The sequence below is a fragment of the Hippocampus bargibanti genome, linkage group LG18 (genome assembly GCF_051943395.1).
Source record: "Hippocampus bargibanti isolate YZ-2025 linkage group LG18, ASM5194339v1, whole genome shotgun sequence".
Classification (NCBI taxonomy): Eukaryota; Metazoa; Chordata; class Actinopteri; order Syngnathiformes; family Syngnathidae; genus Hippocampus; species Hippocampus bargibanti.
Genome location: NC_142751.1, coordinates 12,918,850 through 12,939,537, shown reverse-complemented (window position 1 = coordinate 12,939,537; position 20,688 = coordinate 12,918,850). Strand labels below are relative to the sequence as shown.

General features: G+C 41.1%; 3 protein-coding genes across 10 annotated transcripts; 2 read left to right on the top strand and 1 right to left on the bottom strand.

The window, feature by feature from the left end:
* The first annotated feature begins 46 nt into the window (after nt 1–46).
* coq4 (coenzyme Q4 homolog (S. cerevisiae)) lies at nt 47–5,416 on the top strand. 6 transcript variants are annotated; one of them, XM_089021329.1, is made up of 10 exons: nt 47–242; nt 803–949; nt 1,151–1,247; nt 1,332–1,434; nt 1,501–1,630; nt 1,710–1,803; nt 1,882–2,085; nt 2,339–2,477; nt 4,198–4,946; nt 5,280–5,416. In XM_089021329.1, exons 1-7 carry the CDS (start codon nt 176–178, stop codon nt 2,045–2,047), a joined length of 804 nt encoding a protein of 267 aa, XP_088877455.1. In that variant the 5' UTR covers nt 47–175; the 3' UTR covers nt 2,048–2,085; nt 2,339–2,477; nt 4,198–4,946; nt 5,280–5,416. The 6 variants fall into 6 exon arrangements, with proteins under 6 accessions (XP_088877455.1, XP_088877458.1, XP_088877456.1 ...); XM_089021332.1 differs by having other exon boundaries at nt 806–949; nt 1,882–2,477; XM_089021330.1 differs by having other exon boundaries at nt 1,882–2,477; nt 4,863–4,946.
* On the bottom strand, nt 1,286–12,906 carry bspry (B-box and SPRY domain containing). Of its 3 annotated transcripts, XM_089021326.1 has the most exons (8): nt 12,804–12,906; nt 11,945–11,956; nt 10,164–10,582; nt 7,659–7,757; nt 6,242–6,472; nt 6,128–6,153; nt 5,312–5,436; nt 2,525–3,878 (listed from the first exon to the last, which is right to left on the bottom strand). In XM_089021326.1, the coding sequence occupies exons 1-8, from the start codon at nt 12,904–12,906 to the stop codon at nt 3,343–3,345; spliced, it is 1,551 nt and encodes a 516-aa protein (XP_088877452.1). In that variant the 3' UTR covers nt 2,525–3,342. The 3 variants fall into 3 exon arrangements, with proteins under 3 accessions (XP_088877450.1, XP_088877451.1, XP_088877452.1); XM_089021324.1 differs by lacking the exons at nt 11,945–11,956; nt 12,804–12,906 and adding an exon at nt 1,286–1,422 and having other exon boundaries at nt 3,493–3,878; nt 10,164–11,330; XM_089021325.1 differs by lacking the exons at nt 11,945–11,956; nt 12,804–12,906 and adding an exon at nt 1,533–1,658 and having other exon boundaries at nt 3,493–3,878; nt 10,164–11,328.
* A 2,132-nt stretch (nt 12,907–15,038) lies between these two features.
* Nucleotides 15,039–17,983, top strand: zmynd19 (zinc finger, MYND-type containing 19). Its single transcript, XM_089021178.1, has 4 exons — nt 15,039–15,139; nt 15,255–15,395; nt 16,112–16,292; nt 17,840–17,983. Exons 1-4 carry the CDS (start codon nt 15,039–15,041, stop codon nt 17,981–17,983), a joined length of 567 nt encoding a protein of 188 aa, XP_088877304.1.
* Nucleotides 17,984–20,688: the final 2,705 nt, after the last annotated feature.

The window sequence follows — 20,688 nt, the reverse complement described above, 5'->3', positions numbered from 1 at the left end:
TATTTTGCGGACTTTTTAATTTGTTTAATTGTTTTTGGGGCATTTTAATAAGTAAAAGTGGTGTTAAAGTCGTGGATGTTAATTTAGTAACACCGAAACAGGTAAGACGAAAGTGCGGCTGCAGTGGACATAACTAGGAAGACCACGCATGCGTGTTAGCGAACATTAAAATAAAATGTTTCCGCGAGTGGTGAGACCGCTTCGACGACTGTGTCACCGGGATTCCACGGTGATCACGAACGGTATGAATTTACACTGCTTACGTGCTCGAGTTTAATGGGGAATGTTGTGACGTTTAGCGTTTTGCGTTGAAAACGAGACGAACTTCCGGTGTAAATAACACGGCGGAGGTCGAATTAATGCTAACGTTGAGTGGAGTGTGTTTGGGGAGATAGTCGAAATTAGCTAGTTTTATGCTACAGGCGGGTTGAGGTAAATCATTTTTATACTTATTAATGTATTTGTAATACTGTACAAACCGCGTAGTTGGATGGAAGTATGGCAGGAGTCATTGTGTTTTTTTTTATTAATTGTGTTCAACTAGTGTCCTCTTATGTGTATTAAATGCAAAAATATCTTGTTTGGTGAATGTGCAATTGGTGAGAATTGACTTCAATCTTGTTGTCATATGCTATATTTCTTGCTACTACTGTATTTTCCGTTGGGAAAATAAATTAATTTACTGGAGCTGAGATGCAATCAATGAAATGGGATATACATCAGAGAACACATATTTTTCTCATTGCAATAATGGTGTTGGTGTGAAATTCCTCATCCTGTCCCCCCTTTTTTTTTGGCTCAGCAGCGTTTGCGAATCGCAGGAGAAAATTGACAGATAGTCAATACAATGAAGAACTGTATCCTGGACACATACCCACCTCCCCGATTCAGAAGGCCTTGCTGGCAGTGGGTTCGGGGATCGCCGCACTGCAAGACCCATACAGGCACGGTGAGAGGAGTCAATGGAGACTGTAGTTGAGCTTTCTATTTTCCCCTTTACTTCTTTATAATAATAAATAATACATTTCATTTATAAGCACCTTTCAAAACTCTCAAGGACACTTTATAGTCACAGGTGTGGTCCGAACTCAAAAATCTGTGACGATTGTTACTACGTGACTCGCTTTAAAAACAAAACTATCCCCCGCAGACATGGTCGCAGTGCTTGGAGAAACAACGGGGCATCTGGCATTGCGAAATCTCAAGGAGCGTATGAGAAACGACCCCGAGGGATACAGAATTCTCACGTGAGTCGGCACAGCAACATCATCCCAAAAAGTCTCCATCCGACCCAAGGAAAGAATTTTTTTTTTTTCGTTCTTAAATTGTAGGGAGAGGCCCAGGATCCGCCTGTCCACACTCGATTTGGAAAAGATGTCCTCCTTACCCGAGGGAACCTTTGGTCGGGAATACATACGTTTCCTGGAAGACAATGTGAGTGAATTCTCAATTGAGCTGACAGACAAGAAAGCGTCGTGACACATTTTCTTGGATTCTTAGCACGTGACGCCCGACTCGAGGGCTGACGTGAAATTCGTGGACAATGAGGAGCTGTCATACGTCATGCAGAGATACAGAGAGGTCCACGATCTTCTCCACACCTTACTGGGAATGCCCACCAACATGCTCGGTGAGTTTCATTATGATGTCATCTCACTCTGGCAACCCCAAAAAAAAAAAAAAAAACAGAGAATTCAAACTATCTTCAGGTGAAGTTGCTGTGAAATGGTTCGAAGCCGCCCAGACCGGGCTCCCCATGTGTGCCCTTGGAGCTCTGTTGGGCCCACTTCGGCTTAACACCAGGTTCAGTTTTGTCATTCATGAATCCGTCGGTTATTTTTAAGACAATTTGCTCACTTGGTTTCCTTGTACCAACCCCAGAAATCTACAATCGCTGGTCACATCTTTGGGCCCGTGGGCGCTGCGAAATGGCCTGCAGGCCCGTTGCGTTCTCTGCGTCTTCTATGAGAAGCGATGGGAGCAGAGCTTGGATGATCTGAGAAGAGAACTCAACATCCACCCGTCGCCCCCCATAAATGCTCATTGAGCATTTCTTAACACGTATAAACACTTGATGGATTTCAGGTGGGGAATTGTGTGTTTGAGAGATTCTGACAACTATTTTTGTATCATAGGAAATTAAATAAATTCGCTGTTTTATTATGACAAGGAAGTACATAAATGATTCAACTTCCTTTATTTTTTCCCCTTTTCATTGGCACTACTGACCCCTTGTGGCTGTTTGCATCAACCTCTGAGAAAATTCATTTTATAGGAAAATGCTTCTAAAAAAAATATTGTTCATGTATGAAAATTATAATTTTTAAACCCTTTCTAGGTTCCTCAGTAGAACATCTCTTCAATATTTTGGTGACATATTCAGACTTTTTTTCTTGCTGAAATGCTCATCACTGGAAACGGTAGCGTCATCTTATGCAAATGAGCTACTGCGCCATATACTGACTGCTGCATTAATGGTATGTATGACTCTCGCTGCACACACACACACACACACACACACACACACACACACTTCTTTAATCGATTGCCAACATTTATGCTTTCCTCTTCAAAACTATTTGAATTATATTCACAACTGGATGAGTAACAAGAAAGCATCTTCTCCGAATCTGAAGCCATTGTTTAGATTCTAGAGCACAGGTGTCAAAGTCAAGGCCCGCGGGCCAAATCCGGCCCACCACATCATTTTTTTCGGCCCGCGAAAGCAAATCAAACTTGTTAAATTCCATGACGATTGCTAAAATCTGAGCCAAAATTTCATATTTTTGGATGTCAACCACAATAAAAGTCATTATTCTTGACTTCAGATTTGAAAACGAGTTATTCATTAATTGGCTGTGTGCTCTATATGTAATATTTGAAGGGATTTAAACATTCTAATGGGTTCCCCAAATTCATAACGGCCCTCGAGAGGAAACCATAACTACAATGTGGCCCGCGGCAAAAAAATGACTTTGACACCCCTGTTCTGGAGCAAGGCAAGACGTCCTGGTGTGACATCACGAACAAGGGGGCGGGACCTTCTGAAACTCCCATTTCCGGGGTCATTTTGAAGTAGTTTTGGGACACTTTAACTCATTTTTTTATTGGTGTTTTGCATGTGACTAAAAATATCAGCCTGTGTGTTTTGGGTATTTTAGATGCTATAAAACTGATGTTTGTGGAATATGAGTGAAGCAGCAAAATCTGTTTTCTGGCATTGAGTTGTGATTGGTTGTAACTGATTTTCATTCTATAGCAAGTAGCTAAATGGACCTTCTACTGCACAAATAGCAAAGAACATTTTGGGGTTGACGTCACCTTTTGAGTAGGTTGACAGTTTCAGTGTAATATGGTTATACTTTGGTCAGTCACGGCAAACGCCGGCAGTATAGGGGTGCTGAAGTTAGCCGTAACACAGTGCAAGATAGCGGCGGACTCGGGTTCGTAAAACAGCAAGGTGTGACTGAGCCAATCCAGCAGGATGCCCACCTTTTGCGGTTTCCTCGCCACCCGTAGCAGAACCTTCTCGCCGGCGTGCCAGAAAGAGTATTCGCCGTCATAGTGGGATAGCACCCACGATTGGTCATTATGTCCCAACCGGGCCATGTCCCCGGAGCCTTTGCGCTGGAGCCCGACGTAGCAGACGCCCACTTTGAAGGCGGCGCTCTTGCCCACGTCCACGACCCAGCTGTGGGTGCCGGAGGACAGAGACAAGGAGCCGAGGGCGTTGGGCCAACAGTCGAAGCGAGCCGGGTCGTAAGGCGGTGATTGGCGGGGCTTCTTGTGGAGGAAGGTGATCGTGCAGCGGTCGTCGGAGAGCGACAGGAGGGGATTGGCGGTGCGTTCGTCAAACTTCAAAGAGGGCAAACTGTAAACTGGAGACAAAAGAACGCGATATTACGAGACCCTAGGACGTACAGTAAAGTCTCGTTATATCGATATTCAAGGGAGTCCGAAAAAATATCGATATAACCGGGACTATCGATATATCCGACTCTGCATGTAATTTTCTCTGTGCGTGCATAGAAATAGTATCGATATAACCAGGACTATTGATATATCCGATATCGATATAACGAGACTTTACTGTAAATGCCAAATCAGACGTGCTACAAAAAAAATGAAATGATATCAAGGCAAAGATGTTAAATTACTCTGCAATTTGATCATGATTCTGTTCTTGTGTGTCTCCAGCAGGTGGCAGAGGAGGACCTTCGCTCCATCCTGCACACCTGCAGCCAACCATTTAAAGGACAACCGACACCATTTTTTTGTTTCCTAACTGACATCAGAAAAACGTTTTATAGCATCTAAAATACCCAAAACACACAGGCTGATATTTTTAGTCAAATGCAAAACACCAATAAAAATGAGTTAAAGTGCTAAAACTGCAACAAATTGAGCTGTGAATTGAGGATTTTCAGAAAGTCCCACCCCCAGTTCTTGACGTCACGCCAAGACGTCTTGCCTTGCCCGAGAATCAAAACAATGGCTTCAGATTGGGAGAAGATGCTTTCTTGTTACTCATCCAGTTATGACTATGATTCAAATAGTTCTGAAGAGGAAAGCATAAATGTTTGCAATTGATTAAAGAAGTCCTTCCGTATCATTTTGAGGCATCTGGACTCCAATGTAGTGTCCCAGAAAATGCACAAGATGGCGCCCAAGCTCCATTGGAAATGGGCTGATTTGTCTGCTGGGAATTTGTGTCAACTAGTATCAAATAGTAGTCTTGGTGCAACACACAACGATTCACCATTGCGTTATTTATGTGTTTTTCTTCTAATTTCGCCATCAACATGATGTTTTCAGACCGAACAAAGTACCCAAAATACATTGTGTGTCGCTTTCTCGGTCAGGGGCGTTCCCTCCGTGACGTCACGTGGGGATCGTCATCAACTTGAAAACAAGACTTCCTGAATATTCAGCGTGAGTCTTAAAAGGTAAAATTTAGCTAGCTATATGCGGTGGAATCTTTGTAAAATGCGCTCAGTAGAAGTCATTTCAAGTGATTTTACAAATTATGGACACAACTTGTCCGGAGGTGTCGGTTGTCCTTTAAGGACTTGCAAGTTTTCTCTTGCTAAAGGCTCTGCTAACAAGTAGTGAATCCACAAGCTATTTCCATTCATTCTTTACCTTTTGCATGTCTTTTTAAGTGATTTTTTCCCCCTGGTGTTTTCCCAGCATCCCATGTTGTGCTTTATCGGTCATACTACCTTTTTTTTGTCCAAAAACGTTTTGTGACAGAGACTTTTTTTTTTTGTAAACCTAAGGACTGCTCGCATGGATAACGCACACGACTGACCATTTGGCCTATGCAGCATGGCGGTGGCCCACATTCCCCTCAGCAGTTGGCTATCGCTGCATCCCGGCCTCATGTGAAGCTGCTCCGTATCGCACGGCTGGCCCACTCCTTCGGCCTCCTCCACTCTAGAAGAAGAAGAAGAAGAAACGACTTTATCTGATGCGTTTTTACCACAAATCAAGGTATGGCATAACAGTGACTTAACTATTATCCATCACAACAAAGGAGAAACAACTGGGAACATTGACCAAAAATGCTAATCCTCGATGACTGTGGTGGGTGATGCAATTCCACTCCAGTCCACTAGGTAGCAGTAATGTGCATCAAAATGGGCAAATAATCATAATACATTTTATTTTCAAGCGCCTTTCAAAGCTCTCAAGGTCACTTTACAGTTATAGGATCAGTTTTTTTCCTGTGGGTGAGCAGCGTCAGCCACATGCACCCGGAATAACTGAAATAGATAAAGTTAGCTAGTTAACTAAAAGATAACTAATAGCTAGCTAGATAGATAGCTAATAGATAGCAAATATCTAGCTAGATCGCTAATAGTAAGCCAACGCTATTCATCTATTTGTTTTTTTTATCCAGTGATTTATTCTTCACTCAACCCGGAAGTAGCTCAAATAGATAGCAAGGTAGCCAATAGCTAGCGGATAGATAGCCAATAGCTAGCGGATAGGTAGCCAATAGCTAGAGGATAGGTAGCCAATAGCTAGCGGATAGGTAGCCAATCGCTAGCGGATAGATGGACAATACAGTAGCTAGCTAAATAGCCAGCTAGATAGCAAATTAGCTCATGTTACCGAGCCTTACCTTTCGGCAATCTCTTGAATGCTCGTCTATAAGTGGAAACAAAGAAAGCAAATCTGAAATTATTTATTTATTTGTACTAGTATATTAAAAAAAAACATTTATACAATGACTCACCACCAGTTGTGCATCGGTAGCGTGCGTTAGCGTGTGCACCAAGCGGGAACGTGTTTGTGACAAGCTGTCCATGGCCTGGCTCCAGTGAGCCTTCTGGGTGAGGAGGCACTGCTCGACGCGCTCCTCCTCCCTTTGGACCTCTTCAAGGAGGCGTTGCTCTTCTTCCTCCAGGGCCTCGCGTGCCGCGGTCACCCGGGCAACTACTCGCTCCCGAGCCATGCTAGCTGCTACCTATACCAGTAACGGACAATGAGCACTTAAGCGGTTATTGTCAACAATCACATGGCGTTAATGGCTTATCTAGCAAGCTCGATACTTGGCTAGCTCGCTTAGCTAGCTAGCTAGCTAGCTCACAAGCTAGTCAACAAACTCAGTCCTAACTATTTGTTTCCTTTCAGAATTGTGTTTATAGAAAGTAACTTTATGCAATGGATTGTTTTGGAACATAAATTATTTTTTTGTGAAAGGAGCACTTAAGCGGTTATTGTCAACAATAACATGGCGCTTCGGGCTTTCCTGACTAGCTAACTACATCGCTCGCTAACTAGTCAACAAACGCAGTCCTAACTTCGTTTCCTTTCAAAATTGTGTTTATAGAAAGTAACTTTATGCAATCGGTTGTTTTGTAATGCAAAACATTTTAATTTGTTTTTTTGTGGAAGGAGCACTTTAGCGGTTATTGTCAACAATAACATGCTGTTTATGGCTTTCCTAACTAGCAAGCTAGCTAGTGCGCTCGCTAGCTAGTCAACAAACTCGGTCCTAACTCTTCGATTGCTTTCAGGATTGTGTTTATAGACAGTAACTTGATTGTTTTGGAATGCAAAATATTTTAATATATTTTATTTTTTGAGGAAGGAGCACTTAAGCGGTTATTGTCAACAATAACATGGCGTTTATGTCGTTCCTAACTAGCGAGCTCGCTAGCTAGGTAGCTTCCTAACTAGTCCGCAAACTCAGTTCTCTCTCCTCATTTATTTGAAGAATTGTGTTTATAGAAAGTGACTTTATGCAATCTATTGTTTTGGAACGCAAAATCTTTTAATTTTATTTTTTGTGGAAGGAGCACTTAAGCGGTTATTGTAAACAATAACATGCCGTTTATGGCTTTCCTAACTAGCGAGCTTGCTAGCTAGGTAGTTAGCTTGGTAAGTAGTCAACAAACTCAGTTCTAACTCTTCGTTTATTTTAAGAATTGTATTTAACTAGCGAGTGAGGTAGCTCGCTAGGTATCTCGCTAGCTAGCTCGCTAGGTATCTCGCTAGCTAGCTCGCTCGCTAATTAGTCAACAAATTCAGTCCTAACTCTTCGTTTGTTTTCAGAAAAGTGTTTATGGGAAGTGACTTTATGCAATGTATTGTTTTGGAGCACAAAATATTTTATTTTTTGTCTCATTAAATGTTGACACTTCTCTCACCTGTAGCTTTTGCTCTTTGGCTGTGAGCGTACGCTCGATGAACTTTTCCATTCTCAGCGCCTGCAGCTGCATTTTCTCACACACATCCACCAGATGATTCTGGTTTGGACGGAGGAGGTGGGAGAGAGAAAAAAAAAAAAAGAATGAGCTGGTAGGTGCAAATCCAACGAGAAAATCCTGTCTCGAGAGTAGAATTAGATGGAGATGATAATAAAGAAGAAGAAGAAAAAACCTGATAGACACGTCACACACCCTAAAGGGGATTTGATGTATTGGTGCTGTCAGATGTATAAACAAATTCCACACAATCCACTACTTTGGCATGGTATGTGCTCACAGCCAGTGTCCACATCGTTTGACATTCAGTATACAAAAGCATTGCAACAAGTAATGCAAAGCCACACCTCTCACAGACATGCGTGCACGTTTTGTTAGTTCAAAATAAAGACTTATAATTTACTTTGTATGCTTCAAATATGATTGACAATATGTGAGATTTTATATCTTAAAAATCACGGTATGGTGTGTCAAACACCATACAGTTAGCATGTTGGCCTTCCTGTGTCATACCTGCCAATTTATGTTTTCCCTCCATTTTTTTTTTATCATTTCAGATAATGTACGGCTTGCTACAACATTTATTCGGGAAATGTCGTTTTTTTTTTTAAATTGTGAACCCATCTTACAAAGACCATTTTGGCTCCAATCCAGTTTGTCTAAACTGCTGGTAGCCAACGACTGCTGCCGCTGATTGCTCCTATTGTCACGGCATACCAGCAAAAGTAATCCTCAACATACATACTGTATATACATATATATTTTTTTATCGCTACATATGGTCAGATTGATAAAAGCATAACGTGCACAAACTGCATTTCCGCTTTTGTTCGTGTTTTTTTAATCATTTCAAATAATATACGCCATACGACAACATTTATATAATAATAATAATACATTACATTTTAAGCGCCTTTCAAAGCTCGCAAGGACACTTTACAGTCACAGACAGATACTATAATAAATAAAATACAATCACAAATAGAATGCAATCAATAAAATACAATTATAAATAGAAACAATTGTAATCATTTATAAGGGCAACTATTAGCCAAGGTCGACAGGTATGCTTTGTGGAGTTTACATATTCTCCCTTTGCCTGTGTGGGTTTTCTACGGGTACTCCGATTTATAACCACATTACAAAAACAACATTCTAAATTGTTTTGTGTAAATAATTTATTTAAATATTTTATGTAAATTATGTATGTATTTTATTTAATATTTTATGTATTTTTTATGTAAATAAAAAAAAACTGCCATATGGATAAAAGTCTAGTCTTTGAAGTGACATATGTTCCACAAAAAGGCACTCACTTAATTGACGTCTTTCATGACGATTGTACCTAATTAGGCACGTTATCACATTTACTTTATTGTTGGCAAGTAATAAAAAAAATGAAGCTCCTAGTATGTTATCCATCAATGACCATAAAAACTGAACAGATTTTTTTTCTAATTAGAAAATAATACAGGCAGTAAAGGGTTAAAATGTGTCACATTTACTATCGTCTGCCTAGAAAAACAGTCCACACAGTTTGTATTCCATGAAGATACAGTAAAGTCTCGTTATATCGATATCGGATATATCGATAGTCCCGGTTATATCGATACTATTTCTATGCACGCACAGAGAAAATTACATGCAAACAGGGTCGGATATATCGATAGTCCCGGTTATATCGATATTTTTTCGGACTCCCTTGAATATCGATATAACGAGACTTTACTGTAGTTATATATATTAAAAGCTGAAAGTCACTTCTTCCGCTAGTTATACAAAAAAAAAACTACTGAAATCAATGCAGAATTAAAAGCAGTTAAATTTAATCTTGGTAAAATCATTTGTTATAAAGTATAATTAGTTTTGTTCAACCATAGATATTCTGTCAAATTGGTTCCCATAATATTTTAACGACTGAAAATGCCAATGGATGTCAATGTTGCTCTTTTTGTAATAATAATAATCATACATTTCATTTCTAAGCGCCTTTCAAAACTCTCAAGGTCACTTTACAGTCACAGGATGTTTTTTTCTGCGGGTGAGCAGCGGCAGCCACACGCACCAGTGTTCACTCAACCCACTTTTGTTTTAGTTTTTCAAGGTAAGCGATTTACTAGTAATTTCTATGTAAACTAATCCAGGATAACAATGTGTGAAGTATGTGGTGACCCCCCCCCCCACCCCTCTCCCTACCCAACTACTTACTGCCCCTCCTACCACCTTTCTGCACACCATTACTTCAAGTGTTTTTCGTACAAATGACAGCATTTCATGAAAATATTACCATTCGTCTGTAAAACGCCGTGAGAACAGCTCAAGCTACAATAGTACTTTTAACATTTGTTTATTTATATATTGTGTGTGTATGTTTTTTTACAATTATTTAAAACTGCATCATTCTCTTAAAATCGTAGAAGCTACCGGAAAGACGACTTGACGACTCACCCGGACTGCAGTGACTCTGTCGGCCAAGGGGGTCACAGAGTGTCCGTAGCAGGATCCAACAATGGCGCAGTGGGAGCAAATCAGCTTCAACTCGGTCCCACAGAACCAATCCAGTTCGCATTCGTGCTCCACGCACGTTTCACTCTCCCCGGAGAAGATCCCAGACTCATTATCGGAGGTGGTGGCCATGAACGCAGTCAGAGCAGGTGCCTTCGTCCCGTCGCCACGTTTGTTCCCTGCCGTTGAAGCCGCGGAGGTGTCCCCCTCGAGAGCGGCGAAGATGGGCTGCTGCGCGGTCCTCGTCGCCTCGCTTTTTACCGTCGTGGAAGTTTCCTCGCCGTCATTCCGGGAGGTGAAATCGGTGAGCTCCTCGGTCATCGTGGCAGCAGGTGCGTAAGCGAGAAACAGCTGAGTCTGCGCTGTAGCACAGGTATAACAGGTGAGCGCTACCCCGGAAGTAGTGAAACACGTCCGCGCTGTTGTTTGTACACCTTATCTTCTAGTCCGAGCTGTAAATAATTAAATTCACGAGTAATATTCTAATTTAATACATTGTGAAGACTCCGATCTTCACAGAGGATAATAAATATATGACAGAGGATAGGTGTATGATATTGAGTGTTGCATTTCAGGATGACAAAAAAGAACTTAATTAAAGTCTGAAACTAGGTGGTTATTTTAAAATTAAAAAACCTATTTAAAAAAAAACATTAATGTACTGTATTTATTTTGGATCGAATAGCTTCATCTTTTCCTAACGCCACACCAATAGGACTATCTGTTTACCAGCATTTGCCTTGTGAGGCATAATTGTAAGCAACGTTTCATAGGTATGTTAAAGGACAACCGACACCTCCGGACAAGTTGTGTCCATAATTTGTAAAATCACTTCAAATGACTTCTACTGAGCGTATTTTACAAAGATTCCACCGCATGTAGCTATATTTGACCTTTTAAGACTCATACTGAATATTCAGGAAGTCTTGTTTTCGAGTTGATGACGATCCCCTACGTGACGTCACGTCTGGAACGCTCCTGACCGAGAAAGCGGCACGCAATGCATTTTGGGTACTTTGTTTGGTCTGGAAACTTCGTGTTGATGGTGAAATTAGAAGGAAAACTCATAAATAAAGTGATGGTGAATCGTTGTGTGTCGTACCAACACTACCAATTGTGGTAACACTATAAAAGTGAACACAAATTCTCACCAGACAAATCAGCCCATTTCCAACGGAGCTTGTGCGCCATTTTGTACATTTTCTGGGAGCTACATTGGAGTCCAGACGGCTCAAATTTATACGGAAGGACTTCTTTAATCGATTGCAAACATTCATGCTTTCCTCTTCAGAACTATTTGAATCATATTCATAACTGGATGAGTAACAAAAAAAGCATCTTCTCCGAATCTGAACTCCATGAAGCCATTGTTTTATGTCTGGAGTATCCTGGCGTGATGTTACGAACAAGGGGCGTGACCTTCTGAAACTCGCCATTTCCGAGGTCATTTTCAAGCAGTTTTGGGACACTTTAAGACATTTTTATTAGTGTTTTGCATTTGACTAACATATCAGTCTGCATGTTTTGGGTATTTTAGATGCTATAAAACGTTTTTTGATGTCAGTTAGGAAACAAAAAAACGGTGTCGGTTGTCCTTTAAGGGATAAGTAGTAGTAGTAGCACAATTCAACAACACTGTTTTTCAACAGTCCATGCAGTGGAAGAAAACAAAATAGTCACTATTATGCTTTAATGACAACCTTTCTCTTGATATCACTTTTCACCCCTCAAAAGACCTTTTGTTAACGTTGGGTACTTTTCGTGACCTCCCCCCCCCACCCTCTTCCGACCAGCGCATCTGTGTGGAACTTGATATGACTCATTTCCAGGCACGTTCTGTATTGACCTATGATAGAAAATCCAAATGTTTCATTGTGTGACATTGTACAGTATTACCAGAACAGGAACATTGTTTCACAAGATTGTCAACACTTAAGCATTTTTTGATTGGTAGATAATTTTTCGTTTGTTTGGTGGTGTACCGTGAGATTTTTCCAACAGTCAAATATGTATCTTGATTCAATAGAGGTCGGTGGAAGTGCTCTTGTTGACACGACATGAAGGCATAACTATACACGCACCACTAATTGCGTCAATGCTGCTCGTGAAACGAAACGTCATACGCCGTGACGTCACGCTTGGATTATTTTTTTTTTTCGTTGCGTAAACGTCCACAATAATTGAAAAAGTAATCATTTTTTTCAAAAAGACGCGAAGTGATTGACAAACCCACTTATTTTGTCACAAGTTATTCTTGAAAACGGACGTGCCCAGTCACGAGAGTGGTGACGTACTACAAGTAAGAGGCGGGTTTCAGCCAAAAATCGGCGCCCATTTGATAAAAAGACGGAAGCAAACGCTTTGAGAAAACATAACCATCGTTTTGATTGGCCTGTACGACAAGCATCTGCCTTCGCCCCGCCTCATTTTTGGAGCTCGTCCTCCTTCCCTGCGCCAACTGCCAGCGGTGTCACCGAGGCCGGTCTGCCGCCGGAAAGATTCTGAACCCCGTTTGACGTTAACCACTTAACCCGAACGGTATCGTAACGGGGCTTTAGGGGGCTGCTTCCCCCAGCTGACGACGATTAATCCCGGTTTGGACCCCACGCCTCGCTCTTTCCCAATGTCGGACTTCAAGCTGGGGATCGTACGGCTCGGCCGTGTGGCCGGGAAGGTGAGCAGCCATCCTGGGGTTGCCATGTGCGGCCGGGGGAGGGCCCGCGGGTGCTCAGAAGGAGTCAAAATATACCGTTTGGGGGTTCGAATCGAGGTTTGGTACAAGTCACCGATTGATCATGTTGAAATATTAACAATTTAACCTCATTTCAACGCATTTAGAGAAAGCGGCGGCGGGTCGCCTTTTGCTCGTGCCGCCGCCAGTTCCACCGCGCAGTCTCGCAGAAAGATGCTAACGCTAGCTACTAGCATTAGCAGAGGCTGTCGGCGTTTCTGCTGTTATTTAATCATTGTTGTTAAAATGGCTCTTTTCCCACGCAGCGATTTTACCACGCCGCAGTTGTCGAGGCAAACGCCTTACCGTTTCCCCCTCCGCGAGTCATATTACTGACACGACGACGACCAACCGAGCGAGCGTGGCCACGCTAGCAAAAACATTCCGGTTTTCAAGACGAGGAAGCCATTGCCCAGACGCCGTCTCAAATCTCAACTCTCACCCATACAACAAATGCGTGTAAATAAGCAAAATTAACACTCCTGCCCATACATTTATCCCAAATTATAAATGGATTTTCTTGTCAACAGCGTGGTAATCATGAGACACGTTTGTGGTGGACTGTTTGTTGTCAAGCCGGCGAGCGGGCATCATAGTGGACACTTGGGCTGTCACGTCGCGTGTTTCCACCCCTGTTTCATGCGAATGACGCCGTGTTTCCAACATTCGGTTTGCTGGGGAGAGACTCGGGGGTGTCAATGATACCTTGGTTTACGAATTTAATTGGTTCCCAGACAGTGTGTGAGGTGAAAAGTGTGTATCCCAAAAAATTAATTTCCCATAGGAAACCATTAAAATGAGAATAATCCGTTCCCAGTTCCCCATAAAACATAGTTTTATACTTTCTAATTTTCTAAGCCTTAAAACTACACAAAATATACCGTATTCTATGTATAATAAATGTGCTATGGTATTATAATTAAAGAAACAAACTACTGTGTAATAAAGTCGTTTTATTTACCTTTGTGATGGCCGTTGATGGCTTGATGGAATGGAGTGGCCGGTTTCATCAGTATTAAACACTTGATGAGGAAAGTAGCCTTCTTCTTTCACCATCTTAAGGGATGATCCCTTGTAGGTGCTTTCTCTGCCATCATTTTACATAGTTCCTCATCAATTGTGTTCTCTTTAGCTGGGTTGATAGCTTTATGCATCAAGTGTACAGATGGCTTGTGCGGATTATTTGTGGAGCCTGATTGATGAGATATTTAACCTTGCAGTCTACACTCTGCCTTTGAACTATGAAAGTTGAAACAAGTCAAAATGTCACTGTTTTTTATCCATTTTGTCACTCTCTCTCTGTCGTCTGCCTGTTTCTTTAATGTTTAAACCCCCCCCCCCCCTAACTGCTGCGTTCTTGACCAATCACGTGGCTTTAACTGAAGACTGGGGGCGGGGAATAGAGGACCAAAACAAGCCGGCTGCCATTTTCTTGTACGAACGGGCTCGGTTGCGAATGACACATCACTCATTGTGGCGGCTCCGTGTGTATCCCGAAAAATAGTTCGTATACCAGTATACCAGGGTAAAATTTTCATAAATGTAACGTTCGTAAACTGAAAAGTTCGGAAGCCAAGGGGTTCGTAAACTGAGGTTTCACTGTATATAACTGTGAATATTGTTTGAAACGAATGGACCAATAGAAAAGCATGGATGTTGATTATAATGTGACTGATTATGTGCTTCACAAATTCATTCGTGGGGGCTAACAAAAAAAAAATCCAACATGGCTGAAACTAAGATTTCCCCTTTTACTTAAAATTAATATTTGCTCCACATGTGATTTATTGTCTCGGCAACCCACAGTTTGGGCACTATGTTCTTTTTTTATACCCGTTATGAATGGGTTCCTTCAAACCTTTTTCCACGTGCCTAATAAATTGTCGCATGTGTCTATTTTTGGCTGGAATGCAACCTCATTTGTATATGATGAAACTTTTCAGACAAAATACACATTGATTGATGAGCAGGACATCCCTCTCGTGGAAAACTATGCCTTTGAGGTAAGGATAGACAACGTGAGCAAAAAAAAAAATGTCTTTGTCCACCCGCTGTTAAAATGTGTACATATATCCTACCAGGCACGCATGGAAGTTGATGCCGACGGGAATGGCGCGAAGATTTTTGCCTACGCTTTCGATATTGGAAAAGGCCGCTGGGCGGGAAGGCCGCTACACGAGCTACTCTGGTGAGTCTTTGGTTGTTTTTGGCAATTACACCTTTTTTTTGGATGACACACCTATTTGTCTTTTTATTTATTTATTTTTTTTTAAACCGTGTCACTCCTTGTTTGATTTCATCAGGGAGAAGCACCGAGGAGGTATCGCCCCAAGTTTCCAAGTCATTCACATCAACTCTGTGACGGTTGACAACCGACTGGATAATTTGCGGCTGGTCCCCGTGGGTTGGAGTCCTAAACCAGAAGATATTTCGAGCAAGCAAAGGCAAGGCTGAGACGTTCATATGATGGCAGTTGTAAAGTGTTATGTCATCATGCAGTGAGTCATTGTTTAATTTAAGATCATTTTAGGTGAGAGAATCGGGATACGCCCTCGACTGGTCACCCACCAGTCGTAGGGCATGGCAGTGATGGAGAATTAGAAGTTATCATATTTAAAAGTTTCATGCTGTTATATGCTTAGTCAACATGTGTGACTCGAATACACAATTGAAGCACAGACAACCTGGGGTTAATCAGAGGTCAACAAACACAGCTTGTTAAACTGTCATCTTCATCTAGGAGATCTGGCCTTGGACAGAATTTAGTACTTGGGAAACTCCTTTATCACCGAAGCAATTTACGACTTGAAACTCCTTCACAGGAAGAGCTCATTAGCCAGCTTACGAATGTATTAGTTCATGGAAAAGACAATGTTTTATTGCTTAAAGCTGTTCATGCTTAGAACTCAAGAGGCGTGGTATTCTAATTAATAAAACTATGTTTTACTAATGTATCACTTTAATTTGCATATACTCTCAATAAATAGCTTGGCAGAGGGCTGCAGAATTGAGACGCAGTAAAGGACAATCTTTCTGGGTTTGAGTCTTTGGCCACAGTGTCCGATCGAACATCTCTGACAGGCAGACAAGCATTCACTTCCATTCGTTGACAATTTAGTTTCACGTCCAGATATTTTATTGTCTTCCTCCAAACCCTCAGGGAGCAGTCGCTGTACTGGCTGGCCATCCAGCAGGTTCCAGCAGACCCGGTGGAGGAGCAGTACCTGGAACTGAGTCGCACACGCTACTACAATGCTAACGGCGAGCTGGTGGAGGAAGAGGAGTGCTCATGCACGTACTACGAGTGCCATTACCCGCCTTGTTCGCTCATCGAGAGGCGGGTGAGTCTCGATTTGCGACGGATGTGTGCACTGCGTTAGAATGTTTGCGCCTTTGCTTCACTTTCCTATTCGATGCAATTTGGAGTCACAATTTGCTCGGCTAATATGGAGCAATAGTTAGCATCACTGCCTTCCAAATCTCATTTTGTTATTTGTGTTGACAGTCAAAAATGATCCCTGAATCGTTACACTATGCACAATTCCAAAAAAACAGCAGCATACCTGCCAAGTACTCGGGTTTTGCTGTCATGAGTACGGTTTTCATTATCCCGTTCTGGGTTACGGTTTATTTTATTTGCAATAAAAACAGTAGGTCAAAAATCGTCAAAGTAGTAAATACCCAATGTTCGTTCAAAACACGATTGCTAATTATTAATGTACAGTAAAGTCTCGTTATATCGATATTCAAGGGAGTCCGAAAAAATATCGATATAACCGGGACTATCGTTATATCCGACCCTGTTTGCATGTAATTTTCTCCGTGCGTGCATAGAAATAGTATCGATATAACCGGGACTATCGATATATCCGATATCGATATAACGAGACTTTACTGTATTTGAAGTGACGAACAATGCCTTACAATTCATTGTATTTTTCAAACAAGATTGATTATTAAATATTTAGTTGATTGTACAATATTATTATTTTTCTTGAAATAGTAGCAAATATGATATTTACATGATTGACAGGTTGAAATTTAGGTATTTTTTCACAATATCTTTGAATTTGGGGAAACCATTAGAATGTTTAATCCCCTCTACATGCAGTAAAGTCTCGTTATATCGATATCGGATATATCGATAGTCCCGGTTATATCGATACTATTTCTATGCACGCACGGAGAAAATTACATGCAAACAGGGTCGGATATATCGATAGTCCCGGTTATATCGATATTTTTTCGGACTCCCTTGAATATCGATATAACGAGACTTTACTGTATTACATATCGAGCGCACAACAAATCAATGAATAACTACTTTTCAAATCTAAAGTCAAGAATAATGACTGATAATGTGGTTTACATCTGACATTCATCGTCTTGACTTTGTTTGTGTGAAAAATTCAAATGACTTGAAAAACAGTTACTGTGCTACTGTATGTATTTCCTGTACTGTGTTCCACTAAATGTAGCCTTATAAATATTTTTTGGGGTACTCATACTGATGTAAATTTACCAATTCATATAGGGTTGCTACATCGCTGTTTTTGGTCGATTGCGGGCGGTCCCGGTGCACATTCACAGTGATAAACCAGGGATTACTGTATATGTATTATTACTACGTAATTTACTGAGCAGTGATGTGAATCCAAAAATATGACATTTTGGTTATGATTTTAGCAAGCATCGTTTGATTTTCTTACGCGGGCCGAAAAAAAAATGTGGCGGGCCCGATTTGGCCCCCGGGCCTTGACTTTGACACCTGTTAATTCTAGCACATTGGTTGTTTTTACCCAGTGCTTTGCTCTCTACACTTTATTTTTATTTTTTATTTTTATTGATGTTGTCTTTTTCATAATACTTTGAAACCTTTCCTCCACAGCTCCGGGAGTTCAACATCTGCGGCCGATGCCAGGTGGCGCGCTACTGCGGCTCGCAGTGCCAGCAGAGGGACTGGCCCGCCCATAAGAAGCAATGTCGGGAACGCAAACGGGCGCTGGCCCTCGAGTCGGAACCGGAGCGGTGATCGGCCAAAAACAAAAAAGGAAGAGGTGAGGGCGGGGTCGGGGGTGGGTGGGTGGGTGGGACGGACGGACGTTTTTGATATTCAAATTGAGACTGAAACCACAAGAGACAATGGCACTCGCCTCACTGGTGGAATGGAAGTAGGTGATTTGATTGACAGACATCGGCATATACTTCCACAAAAACGTAACAATCCCCTTTGCTTCTCACATGGACGACAAGGATTTTTTTTTGGGGGGGGGGGGTTGATGACACCCTCTAAACTCGACCTGCTGCTGCTAATTTTCGCACGCGAGAGGTAACGAACTGGATCACGGACACCGTCTTCTGTTCGGATTGGATCACACTAACAGTATTTTGTGCGTTGTATGTTCTGCCAAGGACTCCAAATGTGTGTGTGTGTGTGTGTGTGTGCGCGCGCATATCTTCCAAAAGGGGCCATATTCCAATTTAATTTTATATTCAGTGGAATTTGACATTTTCACTGGTTTCTAATAAAAGTAGCTGCCAAATTGTGGCTTTTATTTTCAATCATTTTGTTTTTGCAAGACAGCGGTACAAATTTGCAACCATTGAGCTCAACTCTGTGTATCTCTCCACTATTTATAAACATCTCCTTTATATATATATATTTTTTTATTGTTCGTAAAGATGGGTGTTCCGAAAAATTTGACATCTTTGTGTCAGATCTCTCTATTTTCAGACAAAAAGAAGTTCCCTTAAATGAAAAATTTGCACAAGGCAAAATTTCATTGGTACTTTTTGTTGATTTTATGACAATAAATTAAACATGGATGCCATCTAACATGCAAGTAACTATTCCGATTCCAATAACACATTCAAACTATCTACGTGAAAACAGATGTTCAAGCGTGTATTCTTTCTGCGACATCTTCCGTTTTGCGTTACCCTTTGTCATTAAAGTTTTTTTTTTTTTTTTCTAAATTTCCTGTCAGTTAATTTTTGGTCGAATTTCCCTTGAACTGCTCACTGTTTATTGTGACTCACGAATGTCTTTTTTTTGATGCGAGTGAATGTCATTGAAGTGAACATTTTTGAACATCTTTACTGTTATTAGACCACAAAATAATGTCAACATTTTTGGAACACCCACCTTTTCATCATTATTATTATTATTATTATTATTATTATTATTATTATTGTAACCCCTGGATCCATTTTACTTTTACAGGGAGGATGTAGCTCCTGGGTCAATTTTCAAGTGCCCTGATTGGGTAATTCGACCTGACCAATGGTAATAGCACCGGTGGTGGCAATTGGTGGTGATTGACAGGCCGAATTACCCAATCAGGGCACCCGAAAATTGACCCAGGGGCGACATATATTTACCAATGCAATCTTTAAGTCAAGTCAGGAAACCTATTAGCAAGCTAGCTGGCTAGCAATTGGCCAGCTAGCTAGCTAGCTATCTATTAGCTATATCTGGTCAGCTATCTAGCTATTAGCTATCTATCTAGCTAGCTGTTATCTGGCTAGCTATTAGCTATATGTCTAGCTGGCTAGCTACTGGCTATCTATCTGGCTAGCTATTAGCTGGCTATCTCTAAAAGTAAAATTAACCCACGGGCTACATTTACATACATATTACATACAGATTAAAATGACATTTTTTTTAATTTTGTTATCTGAAACTAGCTTTGTGGAAATGGATGCTTTTCGATGGCCCGTGACCGTTTGGTACTTTTGGCAACGCTAATTAATGACAAGAAAACAATACAGGTAACATCCGACTTACGACTTACGACCAGTTCGACTTACCACCAGCACCGTGTGATGGCACCAGAGGAGGGGAGTTTGCCAGTCATTTAGCCTACGAGTCTATTCAACATTTTGTATGGGTTTCAACTTACAACCATTTTGACTTACGACCGTTTGATCGGACGGAACTCGGTCGTAAGTCGGATGTTATCTGTATTCGATTAAAATAATGACGGCACTGTTTTTCATGACTAAGTCCTTCCATTGGTATTGTTGCTTGTGTATGTGTGTCTGTTTTTTTCGGGGAAAAGGAGGTTTGAAATTCTATCGATGGAGCTCTATTTATTTAAAATATTTTGTGCAGCAATTTTTTTTTTTTTTGTGGTGGTAGTGATATTTGAAGGCAAATTGAAGTGGACTGATGGGACGGTTGTCTGCTTTTTCTTTACTTTGAAATCATGTTAGGTGTCATAGCAAGGCACTATTTGATTATTTTTCCCGCACCCCTTCCAGGTTTCCTCCACCAAAAAAAAACTGTTCACTGAAATCTTCCACAACGTTGAAAAACTTGAATCCCTCGCCCCTCCTATTTGCTTTTAGATCTTTTTTTTTTCTAACAAAGTGAATCACCTCTTTGTTTGTTGTGTGTCAACTTTTTTTGACTTCCGCCTTTACCCACAATGCACATGCTCAGTATGTTTTATCTAATGAGTCCGGACATTTGGAGCACGTGTCCCAATGTTGACATACGACTCATTGATTGTTTATTTTCTAAGTGTGCGTGAACAGGTTTTCACCACTGCATTGAAACCCCGCTCCCATGTTAGCGCGTTTGTCCTAGACATGGTGTGATTTCAACTATCACTCTGCGCTCCTTTTTTTTGTAAGAAAATCACTTAGTAATTAAGAGCTACGACATGTGACTAGAGTCGGACGATAAAAGTTGCTTTTCCTATGTAAAATGATGCTCAAATAAAATTAAAAAAA